The sequence below is a fragment of the Panulirus ornatus genome, chromosome 63 (assembly GCF_036320965.1).
Source record: "Panulirus ornatus isolate Po-2019 chromosome 63, ASM3632096v1, whole genome shotgun sequence".
In the NCBI taxonomy this organism is placed as follows: domain Eukaryota; kingdom Metazoa; phylum Arthropoda; class Malacostraca; order Decapoda; family Palinuridae; genus Panulirus; species Panulirus ornatus.
Window position 1 is genome coordinate 17,930,964 of NC_092286.1, and position 27,500 is coordinate 17,958,463.

At 42.2% G+C, this 27,500-nt stretch overlaps 1 protein-coding gene across 1 annotated transcript in view; it reads left to right on the forward strand.

Annotated features, from left to right (window-relative positions):
* Positions 1-27,500, forward strand: part of LOC139745864 (kin of IRRE-like protein 1) — a 118,887-nt gene that overhangs the window by 53,913 nt on the left and 37,474 nt on the right. The window contains exons 2-3 of the mRNA XM_071656498.1: positions 26,913-27,073; positions 27,206-27,283. Coding sequence (XP_071512599.1) covers positions 26,913-27,073; positions 27,206-27,283 — 239 coding nt within the window. The remainder of the gene's footprint in view (positions 1-26,912; positions 27,074-27,205; positions 27,284-27,500) is intronic.

Here is a 27,500-nt window from a genome sequence, read left to right on the forward strand (position 1 = left end):
GGAGACATCACACACCCTTGCCGCAAACCTACATTCACTGAGAACCAATCACTTTCCTCTCTTCCTACACGTAAACATACCTTACATCCTCGATAAAAACGTTTCACTGCTTCTAACAACTTGCCTCCCACACCATATATTCTTAATACCTTCCACAGAGCATCTCTATGAACTCTATCATATGCCTTCTTCAGATCCATAAATGCTACATACAAATCCATTTGCTTTTCTAAGTATTTCTCACATACATTCTTCAAATCAAACACCTGATCCACACATCCTCTACCACTTCTGAAACCACACTGCTCTTCCCCAATCTGATGCTCTGTACATGCCTTCACCCTCTCAGTCAATACCCTCCCATATAATTTACCAGGAATACTCAACAAACTTATACCTCTGTAATTTGAGCACTCACTCTTATCCCCTTTGCCGTTGTACAATGGCACTATGCACGCATTCCGCCAATCCTCAGGCACCTCACCATGAGTCATACATACATTAAATAACCTTACCAACCAGTCAATAATACAGTCACCCCCTTTTTTAATAAATTCCACTGCAATACCATCCAAACCTGCTGCCTTGCCGGCTTTCATCTTTCGCAAAGCTCCCACTACCTCTTCTCTGTTTACCAAATCATTTTTCCTAACCCTCTCACTTTGCACACCACCTCGACCAAAACACCCTATATCTGCCACTCTATCATCAAACACATTCAACAAACCTTCAAAATACTCACTTCATCTCCTTCTCGCATCATCACTACTTGTTATCACCTCCCCATTTGCGCCCTTCACTGAAGTTCCCATTTGCTCCCTTGTCTTACGCACTTTATTTACCTCCTTCCAGAACATCTTTTTATTCTCCCTAAAATTTAATGATGCTCTCTCACCCCAACTCTCATTTGCCCTCTTTTTCACCTCTTGCACCTTTCTCTTGACCTCCTGTCTCTTTCTTTTATACATCTCCCACTCAATTTCATTTTTTCCCTGCAAAAATCGTCCAAATGCCTCTCTCTTCTCTTTCACTAATAATCTTACTTCTTCATCCCACCACTCACTACCCTTTCTAATCAACCCACCTCCCACTCTTCTCATGCCACAAGCATCTTTTGCGCAATCCATCACTGATTCCCTAGATACATCCCATTCCTTCCCAACTCCCCTTACTTCCATTGTTCTCACCTTTTTCCATTCTGTACTCAGTCTCTCCTGGTACTTCCTCACACAAGTCTCCTTCCCAAGCTCACTTACTCTCACCACCCTCTTCACCCCAACATTCACTCTTCTTTTCTGAAAACCAATACAAATATTCACCTTAGCCTCCACAAGATAATGATCAGACATCCCCCCAGTTGCACCTCTCAGCACATTAACATCCAAAAGTCTCTCTTTCGCGCGTCTGTCAATTAACACGTAATCCAATAACGCTCTCTGGCCATCTCTCCTACTTACATACGTATACTTATGTATATCTCGCTTTTTAATTCAGGTATTCCCAATCATCAGTCCATTTTCAGCACATAAATCTACAAGCTCTTCACCATTTCCATTTACAACACTGAACACCCTATGTATACCAATTATTCCCTCAACTGCCACATTACTCACCTTTGCATTCAAATCATCCATCACTATAACCCGGTCTCGTGCATCAAAACCACTAACACACTCATATATATATAAATATATATATATATATATATATATATATATATATATATATATATATATATATATATATATATATATATATATATATATATATTATTGTTTTTTATTTATTACATTTTGCTTTGTCGCTGTCTCCCGCGTTAGCGAGGTAGCGCAAGGAAACAGACGAAAGAATGGCCCAACCCACCCATATACACATGTATATATATATACACACACAGACGTATACATATATACACATGTACATAATTCATACTGTCTGCCTTTATTTATTCCCATCGCCACCTCGCCACACATGGAATAACAAACCCCTCCCCCCTCATGTGTGCGAGGTAGCGCTAAGAAAAAACACAAAGGCCCCATTCGTTCACACTCAATCTCTAGCTGTCATGTAATAATGCACCAAAACTACAGCTCCCTTTTCACATCCACGCCCCACAGAACTTTCCATGGTTTACCCCAGACGCTTCAAATGCCCTGGTTCAATCCATTGACAGCACGTCGACCCCGGTATGCCACATCGTTCCAATTCATTCTATTCCTTGCACGCCCTTCACACTCCTGCATGTTCAGTCCACGATAACTCAAAATCTTTTTCACTCCATCTTTCCACCTCCAGTTTGGTCTCCCACTTCTCCTCGTTCCCTCCACCCCCGACATATATATCCTCTTGGTCAATGTTTCCTCACTCATTCTCTCCATGTGACCAAACCATTTCAAAACACCCTCTTCTGCTCTCTTAACCACACTCTTTTTATTTCCACACATCTCTTTTACCCTTACATTACTTACTCGATCAAACCACATCACACCACATATTGTCCTCAAACATCTCATTTCCAGCACATCCACCCTCCTGCGCACAACTCTATCCATAGCCCACGCCTCGCAGCCATACAACATTGTTGGAACCACTATTCATTCAAATTTAGGCATTTTTGCTTTCCCAGATAATGTGCTCGACTTCCAAACATTCTTCAAGGCTCCCATTTATTTATCGCCCTCTCCCCCACCCTATGATTCACTTCCGCTTCCATGGTTTCATCCGCTGCCAGATCCACTCCCAGATATCTAAAACACTTCACTTCCTCCAGCTTTTCTCCATTCAAACTTACCTCCCAATTGACTTGACCCTCAACCCTACTGTACCTAATAACCTTGCTCTTATTCACATTTACTCCTAACTTTCTTCTTTCACACACTTCACGAAACTCAGTCACCAGCTTTTGCAGTTTCTCACATGAATCAGCCACCAGCGCTGTATCATCAGCGAACAACAACTGACTCACTTCCCAAGCTCTCTCATCCCCAACAGACTTCATACTTGCCCCTCTTTCCAAAACTCTTGCATTCACCTCCCTAACAACCCCATCCATAAACAAATTAAACAATCATGGAGACATCACACACCCCTGCCGCAAACCTACATTCACTGAGAACCAATCACTTTCCTCTCTTCCTACACATGCCTTACATCCTCGATAAAAACTTTTCACTGCTTCTAACAACTTGTCTCCCACACCATATATTCTTAATACCTTCCACAGAGCATCTCTATCAACTCTATCATATGCCTTCTCCATATCCATAAATGCTGCATACAAATCCATTTGCTTTCCTAAATATTTCTCACATACATTCTTCAAAGCAAACACCTGATCCACACATCCTCTACCACTTCTGAAACCACACTGCTCTTCTCCAATCTGATGCTCTGTACATGCCTTTACCCCTCTCAATCAATACCCTCCCATATAATTTACCAGGAATACTCAACAAACTTATACCTCTGTAATTTGGCATATATATATATATATACATAAATATATATATATATATATATATATATATATATATATATATATATATATATATATATATATATATATATATATATATATATATATATATATATATATATATATATATATATATCCCTGGGGATAGGGGAGAGAGAATACTTCCCACGTATTCCCTGCGTGTCGTAGAAGGCGACTAAAAGGGGAGGGAGCGGGGGGCTGGAAATCCTCCCCTCTCGTTTTTTTTTTAATTTTCCAAAAGAAGGAACAGAGAATTGGGCCAGGTGAGGGTATTCCCTCAAGGCCCAGTCCTCTGTTCTTAACGCTACCTCGCTAATGCGGGAAATGGCGAATAGTTTGAAAGAAAGAAAAAGAATATATTTATATATATATATATATATATATATATATATATATATATATATATATATATATATATATATATATATATATAAATTAAGAGTAAATGTGAATAAGAGCAAGGTTATTAGGTACAGTAGGGTTGAGGGTCAAGTCAATTGGGAGGTGAGTTTGAATGGAGAAAAACTGGAGGAAGTGAAGTGTTTTAGATATCTGGGAGTGGATCTGGCAGCGGATGGAACCATGGAAGCGGAAGTGGATCATAGGGTGGGGGAGGGGGCAAAAATTCTGGGGGCCTTGAAGAATGTGTGGAAGTCGAGAACATTATCTCGGAAAGCAAAAATGGGTATGTTTGAAGGAATAGTGGTTCCAACAATGTTGTATGGTTGCGAGGCGTGGGCTATGGATAGAGTTGTGCGCAGGAGGATGGATGTGCTGGAAATGAGATGTTTGAGGACAATGTGTGGTGTGAGGTGGTTTGATCGAGTGAGTAACGTAAGGGTAAGAGAGATGTGTGGAAATAAAAAGAGCGTGGTTGAGAGAGCAGAAGAGGGTGTGTTGAAGTGGTTTGGGCACATGGAGAGAATGAGTGAGGAAAGATTGACCAAGAGGATATATGTGTCGGAGGTGGAGGGAACGAGGAGAAGAGGGAGACCAAATTGGAGGTGGAAAGATGGAGTGAAAAAGATTTTGTGTGATCGGGGCCTGAACATGCAGGAGGGTGAAAGGAGGTCAAGGAATAGAGTGAATTGGATCGATGTGGTATACCGGGGTTGACGTGCTGTCAGTGGATTGAATCAAGGCATGTGAAGCGTCTGGGGTAAACCATGGAAAGCCGTTGTAGGTATGTATATTTGCGTGTGCGGACGTATGTATATACATGTGTAGGGGGGGGGGGGTTGGGTCATTTCTTTCGTCTGTTTCCTTGCGCTACCTCGCAAACGCGGGAGACAGCGACAAAGTATAATAAAAAAAATAAAAAATATATATATACATATATATATATATATATATATATATATATATATATATATATATATATATATATATATATATATATATATATATATACATATCTATATATATTTTTTTTTTTTTTTTTTTTTTTATACTTTGTCGCTGTCTCCCGCGTTTGCGAGGTAGCGCAAGGAAACAGACGAAAGAAATGGCCCAACCCCCCCCCCCCCATACACATGCACATACACACGTCCACACACGCAAATATACATACCTACACAGCTTTCCATGGTTTACCCCAGACGCTTCACATGCCTTGATTCAATCCACTGACAGCACGTCAACCCCTGTATACCACATCGCTCCAATTCACTCTATTCCTTGCCCTCCTTTCACCCTCCTGCATGTTCAGGCCCCGATCACACAAAATCTTTTTCACTCCATCTTTCCACCTCCAATTTGGTCTCCCTCTTCTCCTCGTTCCCTCCACCTCCGACACATATATCCTCTTGGTCAATCTTTCCTCACTCATTCTCTCCATGTGCCCGAACCATTTCAAAACACCCTCTTCTGCTCTCTCAACCACGCTCTTTTTATTTCCACACATCTCTCTTACCCTTACGTTACTTACTCGATCAAACCACCTCACACCACACATTGTCCTCAAACATCTCATTTCCAGCACATCCATCCTCCTGCGCACAACTCTATCCATAGCCCACGCCTCGCAACCATACAACATTGTTGGAACCACTATTCCTTCAAACGTACCCATTTTTGCTTTCCGAGATAATGTTCTCGACTTCCACACATTTTTCAAGGCTCCCAAAATTTTCGCCCCCTCCCCCACCCTATGATCCACTTCCGCTTCCATGGTTCCATCCGCTGACAGATCCACTCCCAGATATCTAAAACACTTCACTTCCTCCAGTTTTTCTCCATTCAAACTCACCTCCCAATTGACTTGACCCTCAACCCTACTGTACCTAATAACCTTGCTCTTATTCACATTTACTCTTAACTTTCTTCTTCCACACACTTTACCAAACTCAGTCACCAGCTTCTGCAGTTTCTCACATGAATCAGCCACCAGCGCTGTATCATCAGCGAACAACAACTGACTCACTTCCCAAGCTCTCTCATCCCCAACAGACTTCATACTTGCCCCTCTTTCCAGGACTCTTGCATTTACCTCCCTAACAACCCCATCCATAAACAAATTAAACAACCATGGAGACATCACACACCCCTGCCGCAAACCTACATTCACTGAGAACCAATCACTTTCCTCTCTTCCTACACGTACACATGCCTTACATCCTCGATAAAAACTTTTCACTGCTTCTAACAACTTGCCTCCCACACCATATATTCTTAATACCTTCCACAGAGCATCTCTATCAACTCTATCATATGCCTTCTCCAGATCCATAAATGCTACATACAAATCCATTTGCTTTTCTAAGTATTTCTCACATACATTCTTCAAAGCAAACACCTGATCCACACATCCTCTACCACTTCTGAAACCGCACTGCTCTTCCCCAATCTGATGCTCTGTACATGCCTTCACCCTCTCAATCAATACCCTCCCATATAATTTACCAGGAATACTCAACAAACTTATACCTCTGTAATTTGAGCACTCACTCTTATCCCCTTTGCCTTTGTACAATGGCACTATGCACGCATTCCGCCAATCCTCAGGCACCTCACCATGAGTCATACATACATTAAATAACCTTACCAACCAGTCAACAATACAGTCACCCCCTTTTTTAATAAATTCCACTGCAATACCATCCAAGCCTGCTGCCTTGCCGGCTTTCATCTTCCGCAAAGCTTTTACTACCTCTTCTCTGTTTACCAAATCATTTTCCCTAACCCTCTCACTTTGCACACCACCTCGACCAAAACACCCTATATCTGCCACTCTGTCATCAGACACGTTCAACAAACCTTCAAAATACTCATTCCATCTCCTTCTCACATCACCACTACTTGTTATCACCTCCCCATTTACGCCCTTCACTGAAGTTCCCATTTGCTCCCTTGTCTTACGCACCCTATTTACCTCCTTCCAGAACATCTTTTTATTCTCCCTAAAATTTACTGATAAATTTACTGGGGTGTTCAGTGTTGTAAATGGAAATGGTGAAGAGCTTGTAGATTTATGTGCTGAAAAAGGACTGATGATTGGGAATACCTGGTTTAAAAAGCGAGATATACATAAGTATACTTATGTAAGTAGGAGAGATGGCCAGAGAGCGTTATTGGATTACGTGTTAATTGACAGGCGTGCGAAAGAGAGACTTTTGGATGTTAATGTGCTGAGAGGTGCAACTGGAGGGATGTTTGATCATTATCTTGTGGAGGCTAAGGTGAAGATTAGTATGGGTTTTCAGAAAAGAGGAGTGAATGTTGGGGTGAAGAAGGTGGTGAGAGTAAGTGAGCTTGGGAAGGAGACCTGTGTGGGGAAGTACCAGGAGAGACTGTGTACAGAATGGAAAAAGGTGAGAACAATGGAAGTAAGGGGAGTGGGGGAGGAATGGGATGTATTTAGGGAATCAGTGATGGATTGCGCAAAAGATGCTTGTGGCATGAGAAGAGTGGGAGGTGGGCTGTTTAGAAAGGGTAGTGAGTGGTGGGATGAAGAAGTAAGATTATTAGTGAAAGAGAAGAGAGAGGCATTTGGACGATTTTTGCAGGGAAAAAATGCAATTGAGTGGGAGAAATATAAAAGAAAGAGACAGGAGGTCAAGAGAAAGGTGCAAGAGGTGAAAAAAAGGGCAAATGAGAGTTGGGGTGAGAGATTATCTATATATATATATATATATATATATATATATATATATATATATATATGTATATATATATATATATATATATATATATATATATATATATATATATATATATATATATATATATATATATATATATATATGTATATATATATATATATATATATATATATATATATATATATATATATATATATATATATATATATATATGCCAAATAAACACCTCTTCATGTTTGTGAAGGCGTCTGATAATGATTTTCACTCTTAACATATAATGTGATCTCAGTTTTTAAGATCAAGCAATTCAGTCCAACTGTGGAAAAATGCTAAGGTAATTTCTGCTTTTCTAGATCTTTAAATTCCATCAGCAAGTCTCAAAATGTTGGAGTCATCGTGTCCATTTCTCGCAAAGCAGCTAATTCAAGTTCCAGATCTGCCCGGCCCACTCCCGTAAATGCTGCAACGTTGTGTGCGAGAGTGTCGGCTTCGTGGAGTTCCACCACAAGTGACTAAGTCGCCTTTTCCCTTTCTTGAGTTCCTGGAAAGGTTCGCCAGAAGAAATCCGCATTCCCAGAAAAAACTTTTTTTTCTTTATTATTTTATCGTGACCACCGTGGTCACGCTCGTATCTTATCGCTCCTGGTTTTGGCTTCGTTGATGGGAAATGACCGAGCGAACGTGTGCCAAGCTCTATGGCAAACAGTGCTAGCTTTGGCTTGTGATATTCATTGAAGGTCGGGTAAAGTTTGATGTGCACCATGAAGTGAAAGGTCTGTAACCACCGTAGATCTGTAAGCTCTGTATATTTGTAACGTGTTTGCTGTATCCACGTCTGCCCCTCTTCCAACCAGGTCGGAGAAACGTGCAAGCATTACTGCCTTGCAAAGCCATCATGCTCATTGTGTGCAAGAGTAGACCCGTTTTAGAAATTTTAGAAGCTCACGAAGTTATCTGTGGTTCAGGCCTAATAATGGAATAGAGCCCCAGGGTGAGTTACTGCCCTTACTATGTTCACTGGTGAGATCTATGGATATTACTATGGTTCTCTTCGTCACAGTCTCCGCAGACGACGGCATTGTGTTTGTTCCTGAACGATATCATCTTTCTATTTTCAAAACATTTTACATTTGTTTTAACATTTATAATAATCTTTTATGGATTCACCGTCTGTGAACGGCTTCCTTCGCTTCATGACTGCTCCAGTTGTCACCTGGCAAAAGTTATGCTACTTGCTCATCTTACCAATTTCATAAACAAGTCCTTACCTTACCCTACTCTTTTTGGCGCTTCAGTTTCTCAGCAGCTTACTCTCTAGCATCTTCAGCAAAAATACTGTGCTTTCTGGGAAGAATTCCCATCAAAATGGGACTTTTTGCTGTTAGCTAATGTTTCATTGCAAATGAGACATAAAGGAGGTCCAGCGGAGGTCGACATCGAAAAGAATTCGGTACAGTCACTTGGAGAATTTCTGGTTTTCTTGGAGAACATTTTTAATCCATTGCTTCCACACCGAATATGAGGCTGATCAAGCCTAAGCCGATTTATTACGAGGATGTGTTCTGTCAGTGTTCGCGGAACAAACCGCCAAGGAGAGAAAGTGGGTAAGATTATATTTCGTCATTTATTCTGAAACTGATAAATGGTAGTTGAACTTCAGAGAAAAAGAATAACACTGAGCTATCACTTGGGCTCGGGGGAGAAGGATCAGCGGCAATAACCTGGACACGTCCTGGGGAGAAGGTTCAGGGGTTATAATGTGGACACGTCCTGGGGAGAGGCATGTTTTATGTTATATGTTTACGAGGCATGGGCTATAGATAGGGCTGTGCGGAGGAGGGTGGATGTGTTGGGATATACATATATATATATATATATATATATATATATATATATATACCTATACATTTCAACGTATTCATATATATACACACACAGACATGTACATATATATACATGTACATATTCATACTTGCTACCTTCATCCATTCTCGTCGCTACCCCGCCACATATGAAATGGCACCCCCCTCCCCCTGCTCACGCGCGAGATAGCGCTAGGAAAAGACAACAAAGGCCATTCAATCTCTAGCTGTCACGTGTAATGCACTAAAACCACAGCTCCCTTTCCACAGCTAGGCCCAGACGCCGCACATGCCCTGGTTCAATCCACTGACAGCACGTCGACTCCGGTATATCACATCGTTTTATATCACTCTATTCCTTGCATGCCTCTCAAACTCCTGTTTGTTCAGGTCCCGATCGCTCAGATCATTCTCTCTCCATCCTTCTACCTCCAATTTGGTCTCCCACTTCTCCGCGTTCCCTCCACCTTTGATACATATATCTTCTTTGCCAATCTTTCCTGACTCATTCTCTCCAAGTGACCAAACTATTTCAATACATCCTCTTCTGCTCTCTCAACCACTCTTTTTATCACCAAACATCTCTTTTACCCTTTCATTAGTTATTCGTTCAAACCACCTCACACCACATATTGTCCTCAAACATCTCATTTCCAGCACATCCACCCTCCTCCGCACAACTCTAACCATAGCCCACGCCTCACAACCATATAACATTGTTGGAATCACTATTCCTTCAAATATGTATAGTCTATAAAATGTATATCGGCTAAGTGGAAAAATCTTTAAAGGAGAGGATGCAACAGTATAAATATTCAGTAAGGACAAAGCCAGAATCAAAAGCAGTTATTCTAATACGTAGAAGATTATGCACATCCAATGAACAGAGGTGGAGTTAAAAAGTGTTTATCCTTGTTTGTCACTTACAGAGAGGCTTACTGTGGAATCCTCTCTTACCAAAGTTAACAACACAATAAACATGAATGAACGTATATATAGATTAGATAATATCTTAATGAAATCTTTGTGGAAATGTGGCAAAGCTAAAAAAGCAGTGGCCGACTTGAGGTCCTTTGCCAAGTAAAGAGCCGGGTCATGTGAATTTCCGGTCAACCTTTCCATGTTTCTCAGATCAACTGTTCCTTGTTTCCTCAGGTCTGGTAAAGGCGGGTCTTGTATATAATCCCTTGGTCATGTTGACTGTTTATCCTTGAAAATGGCTTGAAATACATTGGAAAGTTTGGAGCTTTTGTGTTTATCTTTCCAGCGTGTTTACTCAGTGCTGCACGTCTGCATGTAATATACTAGTATATATATATATATATATATATATATATATATATATATATATATATATATACATATATATATATATATATATTAAATTCCCTGGGGATAGGGGAGAATGAATACTTCCCACGTATTCCCTGCGTGTCGTAGAAGGCGACTAAAAGGGAAGGGAGCGGGGGGCTGGAAATCCTCCCCTCTCTTTTTTTTAATTTTTTTTTTTTCCAAAAGAAGGAACAGAGAAGAGGTCCAGGTGAGGGTATTCCCTCAAAGGCCCAGTCCTCTGTTCTTAACGCTACCTCGCTATCGCGGGAAATAGCGAATAGTATGAAAAAAAAAAAAAAATATATATATATATATATATATATATACAGAGAGAGAGAGAGAGAGAGAGAGAGAGAGAGAGAGAGAGAGAGAGAGAGAGAGAGAGAGAGAGAGAGAGATCTTTGAATCATGATTATTACCAGGCTTCTGAATAACATTTCCGTGTTCTAACCTATGCTCATTTTTTTTTTATCAAAGCGGAGATGCACTTGACAGGTTGGTAATGATTGGCTGAATGCAACATGACCGAATACATCGTTTGATTTCAAATGATTACCAGATGACGTGAATCGAAACTGATTTACTAGCTCAAATTTCTCCTTCAGAAACTGAGTGTGAACGAATGTGGCCTTTTCTGTCTGTTTTCCTGGCGCTACCTCGCTGAAGCGCTGGACACCGATGCTATATCATGTGGGGCGGAGTAGCGCCAGGAATTGATGAAGGCAAGCAAATATATATATTCACGTGTGTATATATGTGTATGTCTGTGTATGCGTATGTATATGTATTTGTGTTTATATTGATGTGTATATGTATGTGTATGTATAAGTACGATTATAGGCGTTTAAGAATATATATGTGTATATGAGAGGATGGGTCGTTCTTCGTCTGTTTCCTGGCTCTATCTCGCCAATGCAGGAAATGGCGATCAAGTATAAGTGAAACGAAGCTCAAGGGTAAAGGGAAGAGTGGTTTCGAAATGTCTTGGGAGTAAAGTCACAGGTTGGTGAGAGGACAAGGTCACAGGGGGGAGTAGCACTACGCCTGAAGCAGGAGTTGTGGGAGTACGTGATAGAGTGTAAGAAAGTAAACTTAAGGTTGGTATGGTAAAACTGAAAGTAACGGAGAGAGATGGGTGATTATTGGTGCTTATGCACCTCGTCATGAGAAGAAGGATCATGAGAGGCAAGTGTTTTGGGAGCAGCTGAGTGAGTGTGTTAGCAACTTTGATGCACGAAACCGGGTTATAGTGGTGGGTGATTTGAATGCAAAGGTGTGTAATTTGGCAGTTGAGGGTATATTTAGTGTTCAATGTTGTAAATGGAAATGGTGAAGAGCTTATAGATTTGTGTGCTGAAAAAGGACTGGTGATTGGGAATACCTGGTATAAAATCAGAGATATACATAAGTATACGTATGTAAGTAGGAGAGATGACCAGAGAGCGTTACTGGATTGCGTGTTAATTGGTAAGCGCGTGAAAGAGAGACTTTTGGATGTTAATGTGCTGAGAGGGGCAGTTGGAGGGATGTCTGATCATTATCTTGTGGAGGCGAAGGTGAAGATTTGTAAAGGTTTTCAGGAAAGAAGAGAACATGTTGGGGTGAAGAGAGTGGTGAGAGTAAGTGAGCTTGGGATGGAGACGTGAAAGGAAGTACCAGGAGAGACTGAGTACAGAATGGAAAAAGGTGAAAGCAAAGGAAGTAAGGGGAGTGGGGAAGGAATGGGATGTATCTATGAAAGTAGTGATGGCTTGCGCAAAAGATGCTTATGACATGAGAAAGGTGGGATGTGGGCAGATTAGAAAGAGCAGTGAGTGGTGGGATGAAGAGGTAAGATCGTTAGTGAAAGAGAAGAGAGAGGCGTTTGGATGACTCTTGTAGGGAAATAGTGCGAATGACTGTGAGATGTATAAAAAAAATTGGTAGGAGGTCAAGAGAAAGGTGGAAGAGGTGAAAAAGAGGGCAAATGAGAAATGGGGGTGACAGAGTTTCATCAAATTTTAGGGAGGATAAAAAGATGTTTTGGAAGGAGGTATATAAAGTGCGTGAGACAAGAGAACAAATGGGAACATCGGTGAAGGGGCTCATGGGGAGGTAAAAACAAGTATTGGTAAAGTGAGGATATGGAGTGAGTAGTTTGAAGGTTTGTTGAATGTGTTTGATGATAGAGTGGCAGATATAGGGTGTTTTGGTCGAGGTGGTGTGCAAAGTGAGAGGGTTAGGGAGAATGTTTTGGAGGACAGAGAAGAGTGTATAGGTATGCATATGTGTGTGTGTGGACGTGTGTGTATATACATGTCTATGTGGGTGGGTTGGGCCATTCTTTCTTCTGTTACCTTGCGCTACCTTGCTAACGCGGGAGACAGCGACAAAGTATAATAAATGAATAAATAATACTAATTGTCGTCATATTCTTATAAAATGTCTGCAACCGCTCACTCATATATTAACTGCTGTATCGTAATCTTAAACTGATTGTTGACAGTTTGTGCTATACTAACTGTAGTCATTTAAAGCAATCCCGGCCTCACACTCACACACACACACAGACACACACACACACACACAGACACACGCACACACACACACACACACACACACATACAAAGACACACACACACACACACACACACACACACACCGCGTCTTGCTATTCAGTACACCGCTATGATAACTGCTGTCGCACGTCACTTCAGTTTATGTGGTTAGAGAGAGAGAGAGAGAGAGAGAAGAGAGAGAGAGAGAGAGAGAGAGAGAGAGAGAGAGAGAGAGAGAGAGAGAGAGAGAGAGAGAGAGAGAGAGAGAGAGAGAGAGAGAGAGAGAGAGAGAGAGAGAGAGAGAGAGAGAGAGAGAGAGAGAGAGAGAGAGAGAGAGAGAGAGAGAGAGAGAGAGAGAGAGAGAGAGAGAGAGAGAGAGAGAGAGAGAGAGAGAGAGAGAGAGAGAGAGGTGTCAGCACGGTTGACACGAAGAAAAAAGGGAGAACACGAAAAGAAAGACAATACAGGTAAGACAGAACAGGAAAACAGCTAAAAAGTTCGACCTGGAAATAACGAGGGATGATATTAAGCGTCCGCGTGAGATGATGAGCACACTGGAGCCGGAGTATTGAGAGGGTTTGATTAGAGGGATAAATCAGGAAGCGTACCGTAAGTGGCGAAGCTCACGCCTGCCTGTGCTGGTGAATATGGATGAGCGCTGGACCAGCCGAGCTAGAGGTTTATTACAGCCAGATGGAACAGTGTTTTCCTCCCTGTGAATCAGCTCAGACGTGAGAATTGAAGCAGTAAAGAACACGGAAGAGAGAAAGAATTACAAAGTCGATATCGTGAAAAGGTTTGACAAGGATATTAGCGGCTTTTTTTTTGTGGTATAATCGGATAAAGCAAAAATCTGAACCGTAAGCCCGGTACTCAGCCCACACCGAAGCCAAGTGTTGTCCCATCGGGCTTAGTCGACAAATTGGTGCCTGGCTTATATTGAGGTGTGTGTGTATGTGTGTGTGTGTGTGTGTGTGTGTGTGTGTGTGTGTGTGTGTGTGTGTGTGTGTGTGAAGACATGGTTCATATATACAAGTCTAAGAGACAGAGTAACACGAGAGTAGAACTCTCACCCCATAACATACATACGTAGAACAACAAGAGGCCATAACACGAAAATAAAAGAAGAAATTTGATAGAAAGGATGTAAAGAAGTACCTTTATTGTATTAGGGTAGTGAACGAATAGGGTGAACTGACTGTGAATACAATAACGGTTGACAACCTACGTAAGGTTAAGAGTTGTGTGATAGTGTAAGAATCGTCTAGAGCTGGGAGCTACACGTGTGTAAGACTCCCTTACCTTATAGTGTGGGTAGATAATTACACACACGCTGCACTGCAAGGGAGGCTGATTAAGAGGCTGGATCACCAGGCAGAGAAGTAAGGGGGAAACTCCTATGAATGGAAGATTATCTTAACGGAAGGGAACAAAGATCTCGTGTCAGGGGAACATTCTTGAAATGGGTTACGATCGCCATTGGAGTGCCACAGAGCTCTGTTCTGGGACTATTACTCTTCTTGATGGATGTAAATGAATGCTTGAAGGTAAGGCGGCCCCCTACCTGAGTATGTTTGCAGATTATGCAAAGAAAATTAGGAAAGCGAGAAACGAGGACTGCCTCAATTTGCAAGGGTATTCAAACAAACTCCTGGTCTAATACATAGTGAATGAAGGTCATCTCAAGTAAATGTACAGTAATTAGGATTAGTTGTAGTGAATTGAATCGTAGATGTGAGTATCATCAAGCAGGAATTAAGCTGCAAGAATCTGTGCATGAGAGAAATTTGTGAATCGACATAGTCCTTAAAAAGTCGCCAGAGTCCCATTATAAGAGAACAGTCAAGGAAACGAAACGTCTGCTGGCAAATATTAAGATTCGTGGACAAGGATATATTCAGCAAGCTGTTCACGCCCTACACAAGGCCAAAAGTAGAATATGCTTCTCATTATGGCTCTTATGAAGCTCCGTGGTGTATCGGTTAGCGTTGCTGACCATGACACACTCACCGGCCGCCCGGGGTTGAGCCAGCATAGGTTCGAACCTTGGTTATAGCACTCGGTCCACAGTCAGCCCTGCGATTCATACACAAGTAGGAAAAAATGATTGATCAATGAGGGATGAATGTGTTAGGCTACTACTTCCTTGTCATACTAATTAAAGCTGGCGGCCTCAGGTCAGCCAGGCGTGCTGCTGGGTGACATCACCAGTTCTCGTCTCGCTCTCGCTGGGGCAGGTCAGACGTTGAGCACCTGCGGACTGACGATCTTCTTTTGTTACCTAGTGCTCAAGGTCTGACCTGAGATCTCGCAACAGTGCGCCCAGCTGACGTGACGCGGCCAGCTTTCATTTGTCAGACAAGGGAGTAGCTGCTGCCTAACGAATTCAATCCCTCATTGGTCAATGAGTTTTCCCTTGATTTGCGATTTTTACAAATAAACCTAGACCATACCGTACTGTCCTCAAACCTGAGAATGTGACACTTATCAGAAAACATTGTGTTGTGTTACTGTATAACTTAAAAAAGATGTTTACTCCTGTTGCTACTTTGAGTTTGGTTTACCCCCGCTGTGACCTTTGGCCACCTTATTGGTAATTTACCTGAGCTATAGTATAAGAGAATCATGAAACAAGTTGAGAACATCAGCAAGAAACTGATGAATACTGAATTAGCAATCATATGAAATGAAACACACACACACACGCACACACACACACACACACACACACACACACACACACACACACACACACACACACACACACACACACACACATACATTAGCACACATCGATGAACAGAAGCACAGCACTGCACCTCACGTAGGGGAACAAAGGACTGGGGGACACTGAAACAGAGGAACACAGGGAATTATCAAGTGAAGCTTTAAAGAGAGTGTGATATGCTCCGTTAGTGACGGAAGAATCGGGGAGATATATGGTCCGTTAAATGGGAGGTTTAATTAAGTGCAGGGCGTTCAGGGATCACGTGATATGGGCAAAAGAGATTTCGGAAAAATGAAAGCTTAGTGAAGCAAGAAGCTGATTGTCGTAAACAGTTATTGATTTCTAGAGAGGATGAAGATCATATTGTAGACCAAGAGGAAACGGTGGGGAAAGAGAAATGACTACAACAGAAGTAGAGGCTATAGACATGCCAAAAGTAGTTTCTCTGTTAAAAGAAATGAGGGTTATCAGTGGATGTACAAAAGAAACAGAAAGGGGATGAATAGTGATGGTTTCACTGAAATTGAAATTGTGTAGCCAGGAGGTACATACGTAAGCACGGCTGAGAAACCTGGAAACAAGGAGGAAATAGTGGGGACTTTATCAGAGAGAGAGAGAGAGAGAGAGAGAGAGAGAGAGAGAGAGTTCACGAGTAAGGGGAAGGGGTTGTCGTTTCATGTGTGGCGGGGTGGCGACGGGAATAAGTGTGTATGAGTGTGTATATGTTTATATAAGTATTTGTCTGTGTATGGTTGTGTATACGTTAAAATCTATAGGTATGTGTATGAGCGTGTATGGGCGTTTATGTAAACATATGTGTATGTGGATGGGTTGGGCGATTCTTTCTTCTGTTTCCTTGCGCTACCTCACAAACGCGGGAGACAGCGAATAAGTATAAGACTAGAGAAAGAAAAATGCAAAATAACCAACGTTTAATGGGCTCAGCTTAATGAGTCTGAAGGGAATTTACTGTGTCACCCCTGAATTTACAAGTAATAAAAGTGAAGCACGGGGCCCATGCAGCGCCTCGTCTGCACATTAGCTCAGCGTTTGGCCCAGTCTGCTCAGCTGGGCACACGGTTCCGGTTGTCACAGATCCGGTAAATGAAGCCAACAGTTTCACAGGGAATAAATACCTCTGTGGATATGGCCAGAATATCTTGATTTAGACTGTCGAGCCGTCCGTCGTCCTTGTATGGGCAGCTCACTAGTCTCTATCAATCAGATAACAATTAACGAGTCTTTCCAGGCTTAAACGAAGTTTAACGACCAAGCAAACGCATTCTAAAGGAAGAGAAAATGAAAATTTAGTAATTAGAACCAGACTAAACAAACACTGATAATGACACTTGAGTTCAAAGCAGTCCTCATAACACAACTCGCATTTAGCAGCATAGAAATCTCTTTATTGCTCTGCAGCTAAACAGCACAGCCATTAGATGCAAAGGTCTTCTAATAAAAGAGATATAGTAAAGCGTTTTGTATCCTATTGTCCTAGATGTTAGGCATCTATAAGCAGGAGGTGTTAGGCTCTGTTTGGATCTCGTTGTGAAAGATATCAGAACATCATATACCGGCTGAAGATTTTCAATACGACATAGGTATGCTTGTCCTAAGCTGATTTATTATGCAATGATAAGACCCTTGTCGTGGTACTGGAATTAGAGTTGATAACTGAGATGGCATTACTCCAGTCAGTACAATGATCATAGTTTTCAACGTGATTAAAGAAGGCATTTGATTCTTGTTCTGTTCTTATACTACATTTTAATTGCTTAAGTCTAACCAGTCTGCCCAATATAAAACTTATCACAATTTATACATGGCACTTTATAAATGCATCCAAGAGAATTTTCTGGTGAGTTCCTGATTAAGATATTCTTTATAGTGTTATTGTTGCTGAAGGCAACATTTACATGAAAGGATTTAAGCAACATGGGAAGTAAAGTAAAATTATTCTTAAAAGGGAGAACTAAAAGATTCTTGGTGTTAATGGGAGGTTTGGGCTCAACTCTATAACGTGATTTATTTGCTAACTTAAGGAATTTATCAATGAAAGATCTAGGGTACTTTAACTTAGATCCAATAGAATATATCTTCTCAAACTCATCATCAATAAACTCTGGACTGCAAATACGTAATACACATGTATATACATACACGCCCACACATGCACATATACATACCTATACATTTCAACGTATACATACATATGCATGCGCAGACATATACACACGTACATATTCATACTTGCTGCCTTCATCCATTCTCCTTGCCACCCCGCCACACACACTTATATATATATATATATATATATATATATATATATATATATATATATATATATATGGCAACACGCTTACCTCTCTTAACAATAACACAACGATATTACCGCGAGTTCGCCAACAACCTCCACCGCTTGAGGCAAGCCTGAACTATGCTGTGATGGCGGCTTTGATAAGTTATTACAGCGGGCAGCAGTTCCATGGTGTTTATGGGTACTGATCCGAGATGGCTCCCCTGAGGTCTGTGGGATGGAAGGTCGGCTAACGGTGGGATACACAAGAGAGGGCAGTGTCGGCTGGACAGGTTGTGGTGCAGGGGAGGATAGTGTCGGCTTGAGAGGCCGTGTGAGATGGGGTGATGGGGTGGACAGGCAAATGCACTGAGCAGGAGGGTCATTGTACGGAGGATACGTTTAATGGATATCAGTGTTACATATAAAGGGTAGGATGGCAGACGAGAGAGAGAGAGAGAGAGAGAGAGAGAGAGAGAGAGAGAGAGAGAGAGAGAGAGAGAGAGAGAGAGAGAGAGAGAGAGAGAGAGAGAGAGAGAGAGAGAGAGAGAGGTGATATACGCTACTGAGGTTCAACTAAGAAAAAGAAACGAGAAAACTGACGATACTCAACATATCCTACCAATAACATGCCATTAGCTAATTGTCTCCCGCCAATGACTGAGTGACTGTTTGTGGAGAGTGAAACCTCTCAATACTTCGTCATAATCCTGGCTATAATGTGTTTGCCTTATGGATTTTCATGTTCTGACTCGGGGAAAGTTTGAAAGAAGAAAGTATTTCATGTTTTCAACGATTGCATATGATTCATGGCTTAAAACACGAATCGTAACCTCGAAACAAACATCTGAAGTCTGGGTCAGGGAGAGCTAAGCGTTTGGGGCCAAAGACGTAAGATTTGCCCTTTTTCCTCATCAACTTAAGAGACGAGTTCGACAGCTCTCCTGATCTCGCTCCTCCTGCATCCTGACACCACCACTTTCACCAGCATTCCTCTCCAGCATTGATGTGGATGATCACCACAAAGCTATTTCGATAATATAGATCCATCACACACACACACACACACACACACACACACACACACACACACACACACACACACACACACACACACACACACACACATACACACACACATACACACCCACAACACACACACACACACACACACACACACACACACACACACACACACACACACACACACACACAAACACACACACACACACACTCACACACTCACAGAAACACACACACACACACACACACACACACACACACACACACACACACACACACACACACACTTAAACACAAGGAAACATAAGAGTCCTTAAATCTATCTACCGAGTAAACGTAAAGTAATTAGGAAGTGATGTAGTAAAGGAAAGTCTTAATGAGAATAGTTTTTTTATCAGGAGATAAACTGAAGAAATCTCCATGTGAGAAGGACTCGGGAGTTGCCAGCATCCCAAACCTTTCGTCAAAGTCCCACCGTAGGAGGACAGTGAGGGAGGCAATCTGTTTATCGGCTAATGTTAGAAATGCGTTTAAGGACCAGATGGCATCCCTACCCGTGAAATGAAACAATATTCTTCCGAACTTGCGCCTGTGCTTGCTCGTCTGTTATGCTTCCGAACTTGCGCCTGTGCTTGCTCGTCTGTTATGCTTCCGCTTAAAATAACAAAACTTTTCCATTCTTTATGGAAGCATGCACTGGTCCATCTGATCCCGGTGTGAGGGAACTGTTCTAACCCCTCCAGATATTGTCCTGCTTCTATAAATTCTACTGATATCAAAATCTTTGAACCCATTCCCAACTCTCATACCCTCAAATATTTTGAATCTCACAGTCCTCTCCCTGATTCTTGTCAGTATGGCTTATGTAAGGCTAGATCCACTGGTGACATCCTCTCTTGTCTCACTACTGTCTAGTCATCACCTCCGAAAGATTTTGGAGAATCGTATGTAGCAGCCCTCGATACAGCAGGAGGTTTTGACACGGTTCGGCACTTGGGCCTCATCTCCTAGCTCGCCTCTTTTCGCTTCCCTCCCGCTATGCTTCCTTCATATTTAGCTTCATCTTTGTTCGTTCTATCTCTGCAGTGGTTTGCTGATCAATATCTCCCCGTTATCCAATCAAGAGTGGTCTCCCTTAAGGCTCTGTCTAATTTCTTACATTCTTTTCTTTATTAACGATGCCCTCTCTTCAACAGGTAACAAAGTACACACATATTAATACGCTCATAAACTAATTACTCAACATTGTATTTCTCCGCTTCCTCCACATCTGCTCCAATCTCTTTCGCTCGATTGCATCTCGTCTGGATTCAACTTCGTCTATGAAATCAGACTTGGACACGATATCTCAGTGGGGTAGACGGAACTTGGTAAAGGTTAATGCCTCTATAACCCAATTTATGTCTCTCTCTCTCTCTCTCTCTCTCTCTCTCTCTCTCTCTCTCTCTCTCTCTCTCTCTCTCTCTCTCTCTCTCTCTCTCTCTCTGAAACAACCCTTCACAACTTTCCTGTCTATTTTCTAAGGAGCTATAATACCACCATATTACACAATGAACATATTTTGTGTTGCACCTTGGAAACCTCACGCTACGCAAATATGTATGTCTGCCTCTAAGAAACAGTGCCTCCGTTTGTACATAGGATTGATCCGTCCTAGTATGGAGGTGGAAGGGTGGAGTAAAAAAGATTTTTGATTGATAGGAGCCTGAACATAGAGGAGGGTGAAAGGCGTGCAAGGAATAGAGTAAATTGGAGCGATGAGATATACCGAGGTCGACGTGCAGTCAATGGTTTGAACCAGGGGATGTGAAGCGTCTTGGTTCAACCATGGAAAGTTTTGTAGGGCGTGGATGGGGAAAGGGAGATGTGGTTACGGTGCATTATACATGACAAATAGAGACTGAGTGTAAACGAATGTGGCCTTTGTTGCCTCTTCCTAGCTCTACCTCGCGCGCGCGCGCGAGGGAGGGGGGGGGGGGTGCCATTTCATGTGTGGCGGGGCGGCGGCGAGAAAGGATGAAGGCAGCATGTATGAATATGTACATGACTATATATGTATATGTCTGTGTAAGTATATGTATGTATACGTTTAAATGTATAGGTATGTATATGTGCGTGTGTGGGCATTTATGTATATACATGTTATGTGCGTGGGTTGGGCCATTCTTTCGTCTGTTTCCTTGCGCTACCTCGCTAGCGCGGGAGATAGAGACAAAGAAAAATAAATATAAAAACTAATATAGTAAATATGAACACGCACTTCCATATAGCATACAAACCTTCAACAGCCAGGATCGAAACTGGGACCCCAGCCTGGCAGGCGGGAGCTCTAGGCGATTATAGCCTAGCATTTATAAATTTCAATTATACATACATATGCATACACATACATACACATATATACACGTGTACACATCCACACTTGCTGCCTTCATCCATTTCTGTCGCCACCTCGCCACAAATGGAATGGCACCCCACTCCCCTCTCCCATGCGAGGTAGCGCTAGACAACAAAGGCCACATTCGTTCACACTCAGTCTCTAGCTGTAATGTGTAATGCACCAAAACCACTGCTCCCTTTCCACATCCAGGCCCACAAAACTTTTCATGGTCTACCCCAGACGCTTCACATGCCCTGGTTCAAACCATTGACAGCACGTCGACCCCGGTATACCACATCGTTCCAATTCACTTTATTCCTTACACGCCTTTCACCCTCCTGCATGTTCAGGCCCCGATAGCTCAAAATCTTTTTCACTCCATTCTTCCACCTCCAATTTGCTCTCCCACTTCTCCTCGTTCCCCCCCATCTCTGACACATATATCCTCTTGGTCAAACTTTCCTCACTCATTCTCTCCATGTGACCAAACCATTTCAAAACACCCTCTTCTGCTCTGTCAACCACACTCTTTTTATTTCCACACATCACTCTAACCCTTTCATTACTTACTCGATCAAACCACCTCACACCACATATTGTCCTCAAACATCTCATTTCCAATACATCCACCCTCCTCCGCACAACCTATCTATAGCCCACGCCTTGCAACCACAAAACATTGTTGGAACGACTATTACTTCAAACAAACCCATTTTTGCTTTACGAGATAATGTTCTCGCCTTCTACACATTTTTCTACGCTCCCAGAACTTTCGCCCGCTCCCCCACCCTTTGACTCACTTCCACTTCCATGGTTCCATCCTCTGCCAAATCCACTCCTAGATATCTAAAACACTTCACTTCCTCCAGTTTTTCTCCATTTAAACGTACCTCCCAATTGACTTGTTCCTCAACCCTATTGTACCTAATAACCTTGCTCTTATTCACATTTACTCTCAGCTTTCTTCTTTTACACACTTTACTCAGTCACCAGCTTCTGCAGTTTCTCCACCGAATCAGCCACCATCGCTGTATCATCAGCGAACAATGACAGACTCACTTCCCAAGCTCTCTCATCCACAACAGACTGCATACTTGCCCCTCTTTCCAAAACATTCACCACTTGCATTCACCACCCTAACAACCCCATCCACAAACAAATTAAACAACCATGGAGATATCACACACCCCTGCCACAAACCGACGTTCACTGAGAACCAATCACTTTCCTCTCTTCCTACTCGTATACATGCCTTACATCCTCGAGAAAAACTTTTCACTGCTTCCAACAACTTGCCTCCCACACCATATATTCTTAATACCTTCCACAGAGCATCTCTATCAACTCTATTATATGCCTTCTCCAGATGCATAAATGCTACATACAAATCCATTTGCTTTTCTAAGTATTTCTCACATATATTCCTCAAAGCAAACACCTGATCCACACATACTCTACCACTTCTGAAACCACACTTCTCTTCCCCAGTCTGATGCTCTGTACATGCCTTCACCCTCTCAATCAATACCCTCCCATATAATTTACCAGGAATACTCAAGAAATTTATACCTCTGTAATTTGAGCACTCACCTTTATCCCCTTTGCCTTTGTACAGTGGCACTATGCATGCATTCTGCCAATCCGCAGGCACCTCACCATGAGTCATACATACATTGAATATCCTTACCAACCAGTCAACAACAGTCACCCCCTTTTTTAATAAATTCCACTGCAATGCCATTCAAACTCGCTGCCTTGCCGACTTTCATATTCCGCAAAGCTTTTACACTCTCTTCTCTTTATATATATATATATATATATATATATATATATATATATATATATATATATATATATGTATATATATATATATATATATATATATATTAAATACACCTGCTGGAAAAAGTAATCATATAATGCTTGAATCTGATAATGGGGTAAGCAAGGACGCAAAAAGAGCAGTGATGAAAACCAGACCTAAAGAGGAGATATGACTGTAAGACTGTACACAGACGTAATTAACGCTCACCTTCACAGAACACGAAACGCCCTCCAAGAGCAAGGATTCGAACCACGTACCACTTGCCTGGTACCTGGAACCCCGGCTCACACGGCTATGCGGCCAATAATAGGAAAATAACAAAATCAATTACTAGTAATCGAATACCCTTCGTCTCATGTTGGTCTAGACCGGTCAAATCCCGTCAGGCTCACATTACCCAGCAGTTAGCAATTTTATCGAACTCACATTCAACGTGGAGTTATATGAACACAAAATGCAGTGTATATAAACATTCGCTTTCATAGAACATATAACGCCCTGTAGCAGCAAGGATTCGAACTGCCCAGCTACCACGGAAAAGGTATGAGGTTCGAACCATTCATTTTGTCAGTGTCATCCTGACACTTATTCATGAGATCCAAGGCCTGTCAGACGACCTGCGACAGCCATCCTGTTTTCAAAGACCTATTCTGACAATCCATTTCAAAGAGAGAGAAAAAAAGATGAAAAGAAAGCGTTTACCTTTGTCTCTTCCAGTTAGCCAAATTCCAAAGCCGGAGGCCAAAAGCCATCGATGACAACCTCAGGAGAAAATCAATTATCAATAAAGAGCTGAAGTTCTAAAGCTGCTTAACGCTCGCCCTCAGCGACTCCAATTAATTCAATATGGTAAAACTTGGTGGCGTCTCGTCCTCTTAACGAGGCGATAATAGAGGTGACGCCCTTATGGAGACGTGTTCATTAACAAGCGCTGAAATGATTGATAACCAAAATCTAATCACTTGTGTAATTACGGTAAATTTCTCATTACCCAGACTTGAATTCACGTACTTCTAAATGTGTTAAATGCTTCTCACTGCAACGCCTCAAACTGTTGAACATTTGAGGCTCTGAATATATTAACTTTAAGTGTTTAGAGTCTGGGTCTGGAGGCAGTCTTGAGGTAATGCCACTTGTCAGGACGGAGAGGACTTACTGTGTCCTATTTCTCTTGCAGGTCTGGTGCGCTATTCCTGCCTATCTATCTAGACTTTTTCTCACTGTTCCTACCTGCCCTGCGTAGATACTGTCCAATTGCTCCTTTCTAATCTGTGTAAATACTGTCTCACTACGCCTGCCTGAGTTGTGCAGAGTTTGTTACACTGTTTTTGCCTGAACTGAGGAGATACTGTCTCATTGATCCTGTCTGAACTGTGTGGATACTGTCTCACTTCTACCAGCGTTGTGTAGGTACTGTTTTATTGTTCTTGTATGAACTGTGTGGATATTGTCTCACTGTTCCTGCCGGCTTAGACACTGCCTCATTGCTCATACCTGAACTATATAAATATTGTTTCACTGTTAATGCCTGAAGTGTGTAGATACTGTCTCACAGGGCCTGTCTAAACTGCGTTTCTGCTGTCTCACTGTTCCTATTTCAACCGTGTGGATGCTGTCTCCTGCTAGGGTTACACAGATACTGTCTCACTGCTCCTGCTTGGGTTACATAGATACTGTCTCACTGCTCCTGCTTGGGTTACATATATACTGTCTCACTGCTTCTGCTTGGGTTACATATATGCTGTCTCACTGCTCCTGCTTGGGTTACATAGATACTGTCTCACTGCTCCTGCTTGGGTTACATATATACTGTCTCACTGTTCTTGCGTGGGTTACATATATACTGTCTCACTGCTCCTGCTTGGGTTACATATATACTGTCTCACTGCTCCTGCTTGGGTTATATATATATACTGTTTCACTGCCCCTGCTTGGGTTACATATATACAGTCTCACTGCTCCTGCTTGGGTTACATAGATACTGTCTCACTGCTCCTGCTTGGGTTACATATATACTGTCTCACTGCTCCTGCTTGGTTTGCATATATACTGTCTCACTGCTCCTGCTCGGGTTACATATATACTGTCTCACTGCTCCTGCTTGGGTTACATATGTACTGTCTCACTGCTCCTGCTTGGGTTACATATATACTGTCTCATTGCTCCTAATTGGGTTACATATATACTGTCTCACTGCTCCTGGTAGGCTGCGTAGATACTGTCTTCCTATTCTTGCCTGGGTTGTGTGGATATCCTCTCACTGCTTCTGCCTGGGTCGTGTAGATATTGTCTTATTGCTCCCTTCTGTCTTTTACCTATTTTCATTTACACTAGGGACCCCATGGCTCTCCGGTATACCCTCAATTGCTGCATCATTCATCACTGCACTCGGATCTCCTATTCCCACATTTCTGTCCCTTACATAAGCACTGCCATAGCTCTTACCCAGCTTACCCCAAAATGCACTCTTCATCTCTCCCTCTTTTCTTACGCTTTCTTTGTCTTAGGCTTCAAACACATGTATTTTTCGAACAAGAATTACAAGATGAATAATTCTCTGGCGTAAGGTGTCAAGATTTTGGCTCGCTGCTAAGAGAGAGAGAGAGAGAGAGAGAGAGAGAGAGAGAGAGAGAGAGAGAGAGAGAGAGAGAGAGAGAGAACATCCTGGTTCCTTCGAAGCCTCAAAGCACTTACAGAGACTCCACTCATCCATCAGTGTACACAATGAACAGTGCTTAGCTTAGCTTAGTGAGTCTCCCTTCAAAACACAAGGCTACAACACAAATACATACACACCCTTTGATCTACCAGGGATATATAGATAAGGTACCAATAACAAGCTTCTGGAATATCGCCTACAATCATCAAGGGACTTACACCATACACCTGTACACACTGTGATCTTCTCTTCTATCTCAAACTATCATTTCCCTTGTTTAACCTCTTTTTTTCCTTTCCTTTAACCATCCCCTTAAAAGAAAGGGGGAGAGAGAGAGAGAGAGAGAGAGAGAGAGAGAGAGAGAGAGAGAGAGAGAGAGAGAGAGAGAGAGAGAGAGAGAGAGAGAGATGCTTTGATCGGACATATGTATATCGCTATTTCTTCAGAAAGAATTTCTCGAAGTATGTGATTCTTAGAATACAAGTCCCGGTCTTCTTTTGACATAGTATCATTTTTCTAACGTCAGTAAGGTCTGAATCGGGATCCTTGTTAACAAGTGAGGTTAAGAGGTGATAACCAGAGAGGAACAGTGTTAGGCCAGCTGGGTTCTCCACAAACCCCAGAATCCTCCAAATTGTTCGACCGTCACAGAAGTTTGTGTTGTATCCCCACAGGACGCCAGAACCCGGGCAGCTCGGCACAGCATCAGATCACTTGGGGACGCCCTAACACCAACACCGCATACTTCGCTGAAGACATCGTCCGCAATGTGACGGCGGTGGTCGGCCAGAAGGCCAAGCTCCCCTGTAAAGTCGTCAACCTGGATAAGAAAGATGTGAGTTGCAGACTGTGTTGTTGTCATCTGTTGATAGCATATCAGTAGGTTATTATCTTTTCGGGTATGTTATACACAAAGATATGAGCTTCAGGTATCTCTGTATTGACCCCTGATCTCTTCTCTCCTCAGGTCTCGTGGATCCGCCAACGAGATCTACATATCCTAACCGTGGGCATCTTCACCTACACCAGCGATGACCGCTTTAAGGTAGGCCAGCACGCTAAGTTACCCCTCGAACTTGATGTTCGTCCACGTTCCGGCACTTAGTCTCACCTGGTCAATATTTACAACAGGTGGAGGATGTGTATCTTGTCTGATAGTGTGGGTCACTCGCAGCTTGTTTACTTAACCTGTTATTTCATGACCGACTTGTGGCAGTATATCACGTCTGATGATCCCTTACCTTAACTGGTTGCTCTTTAGC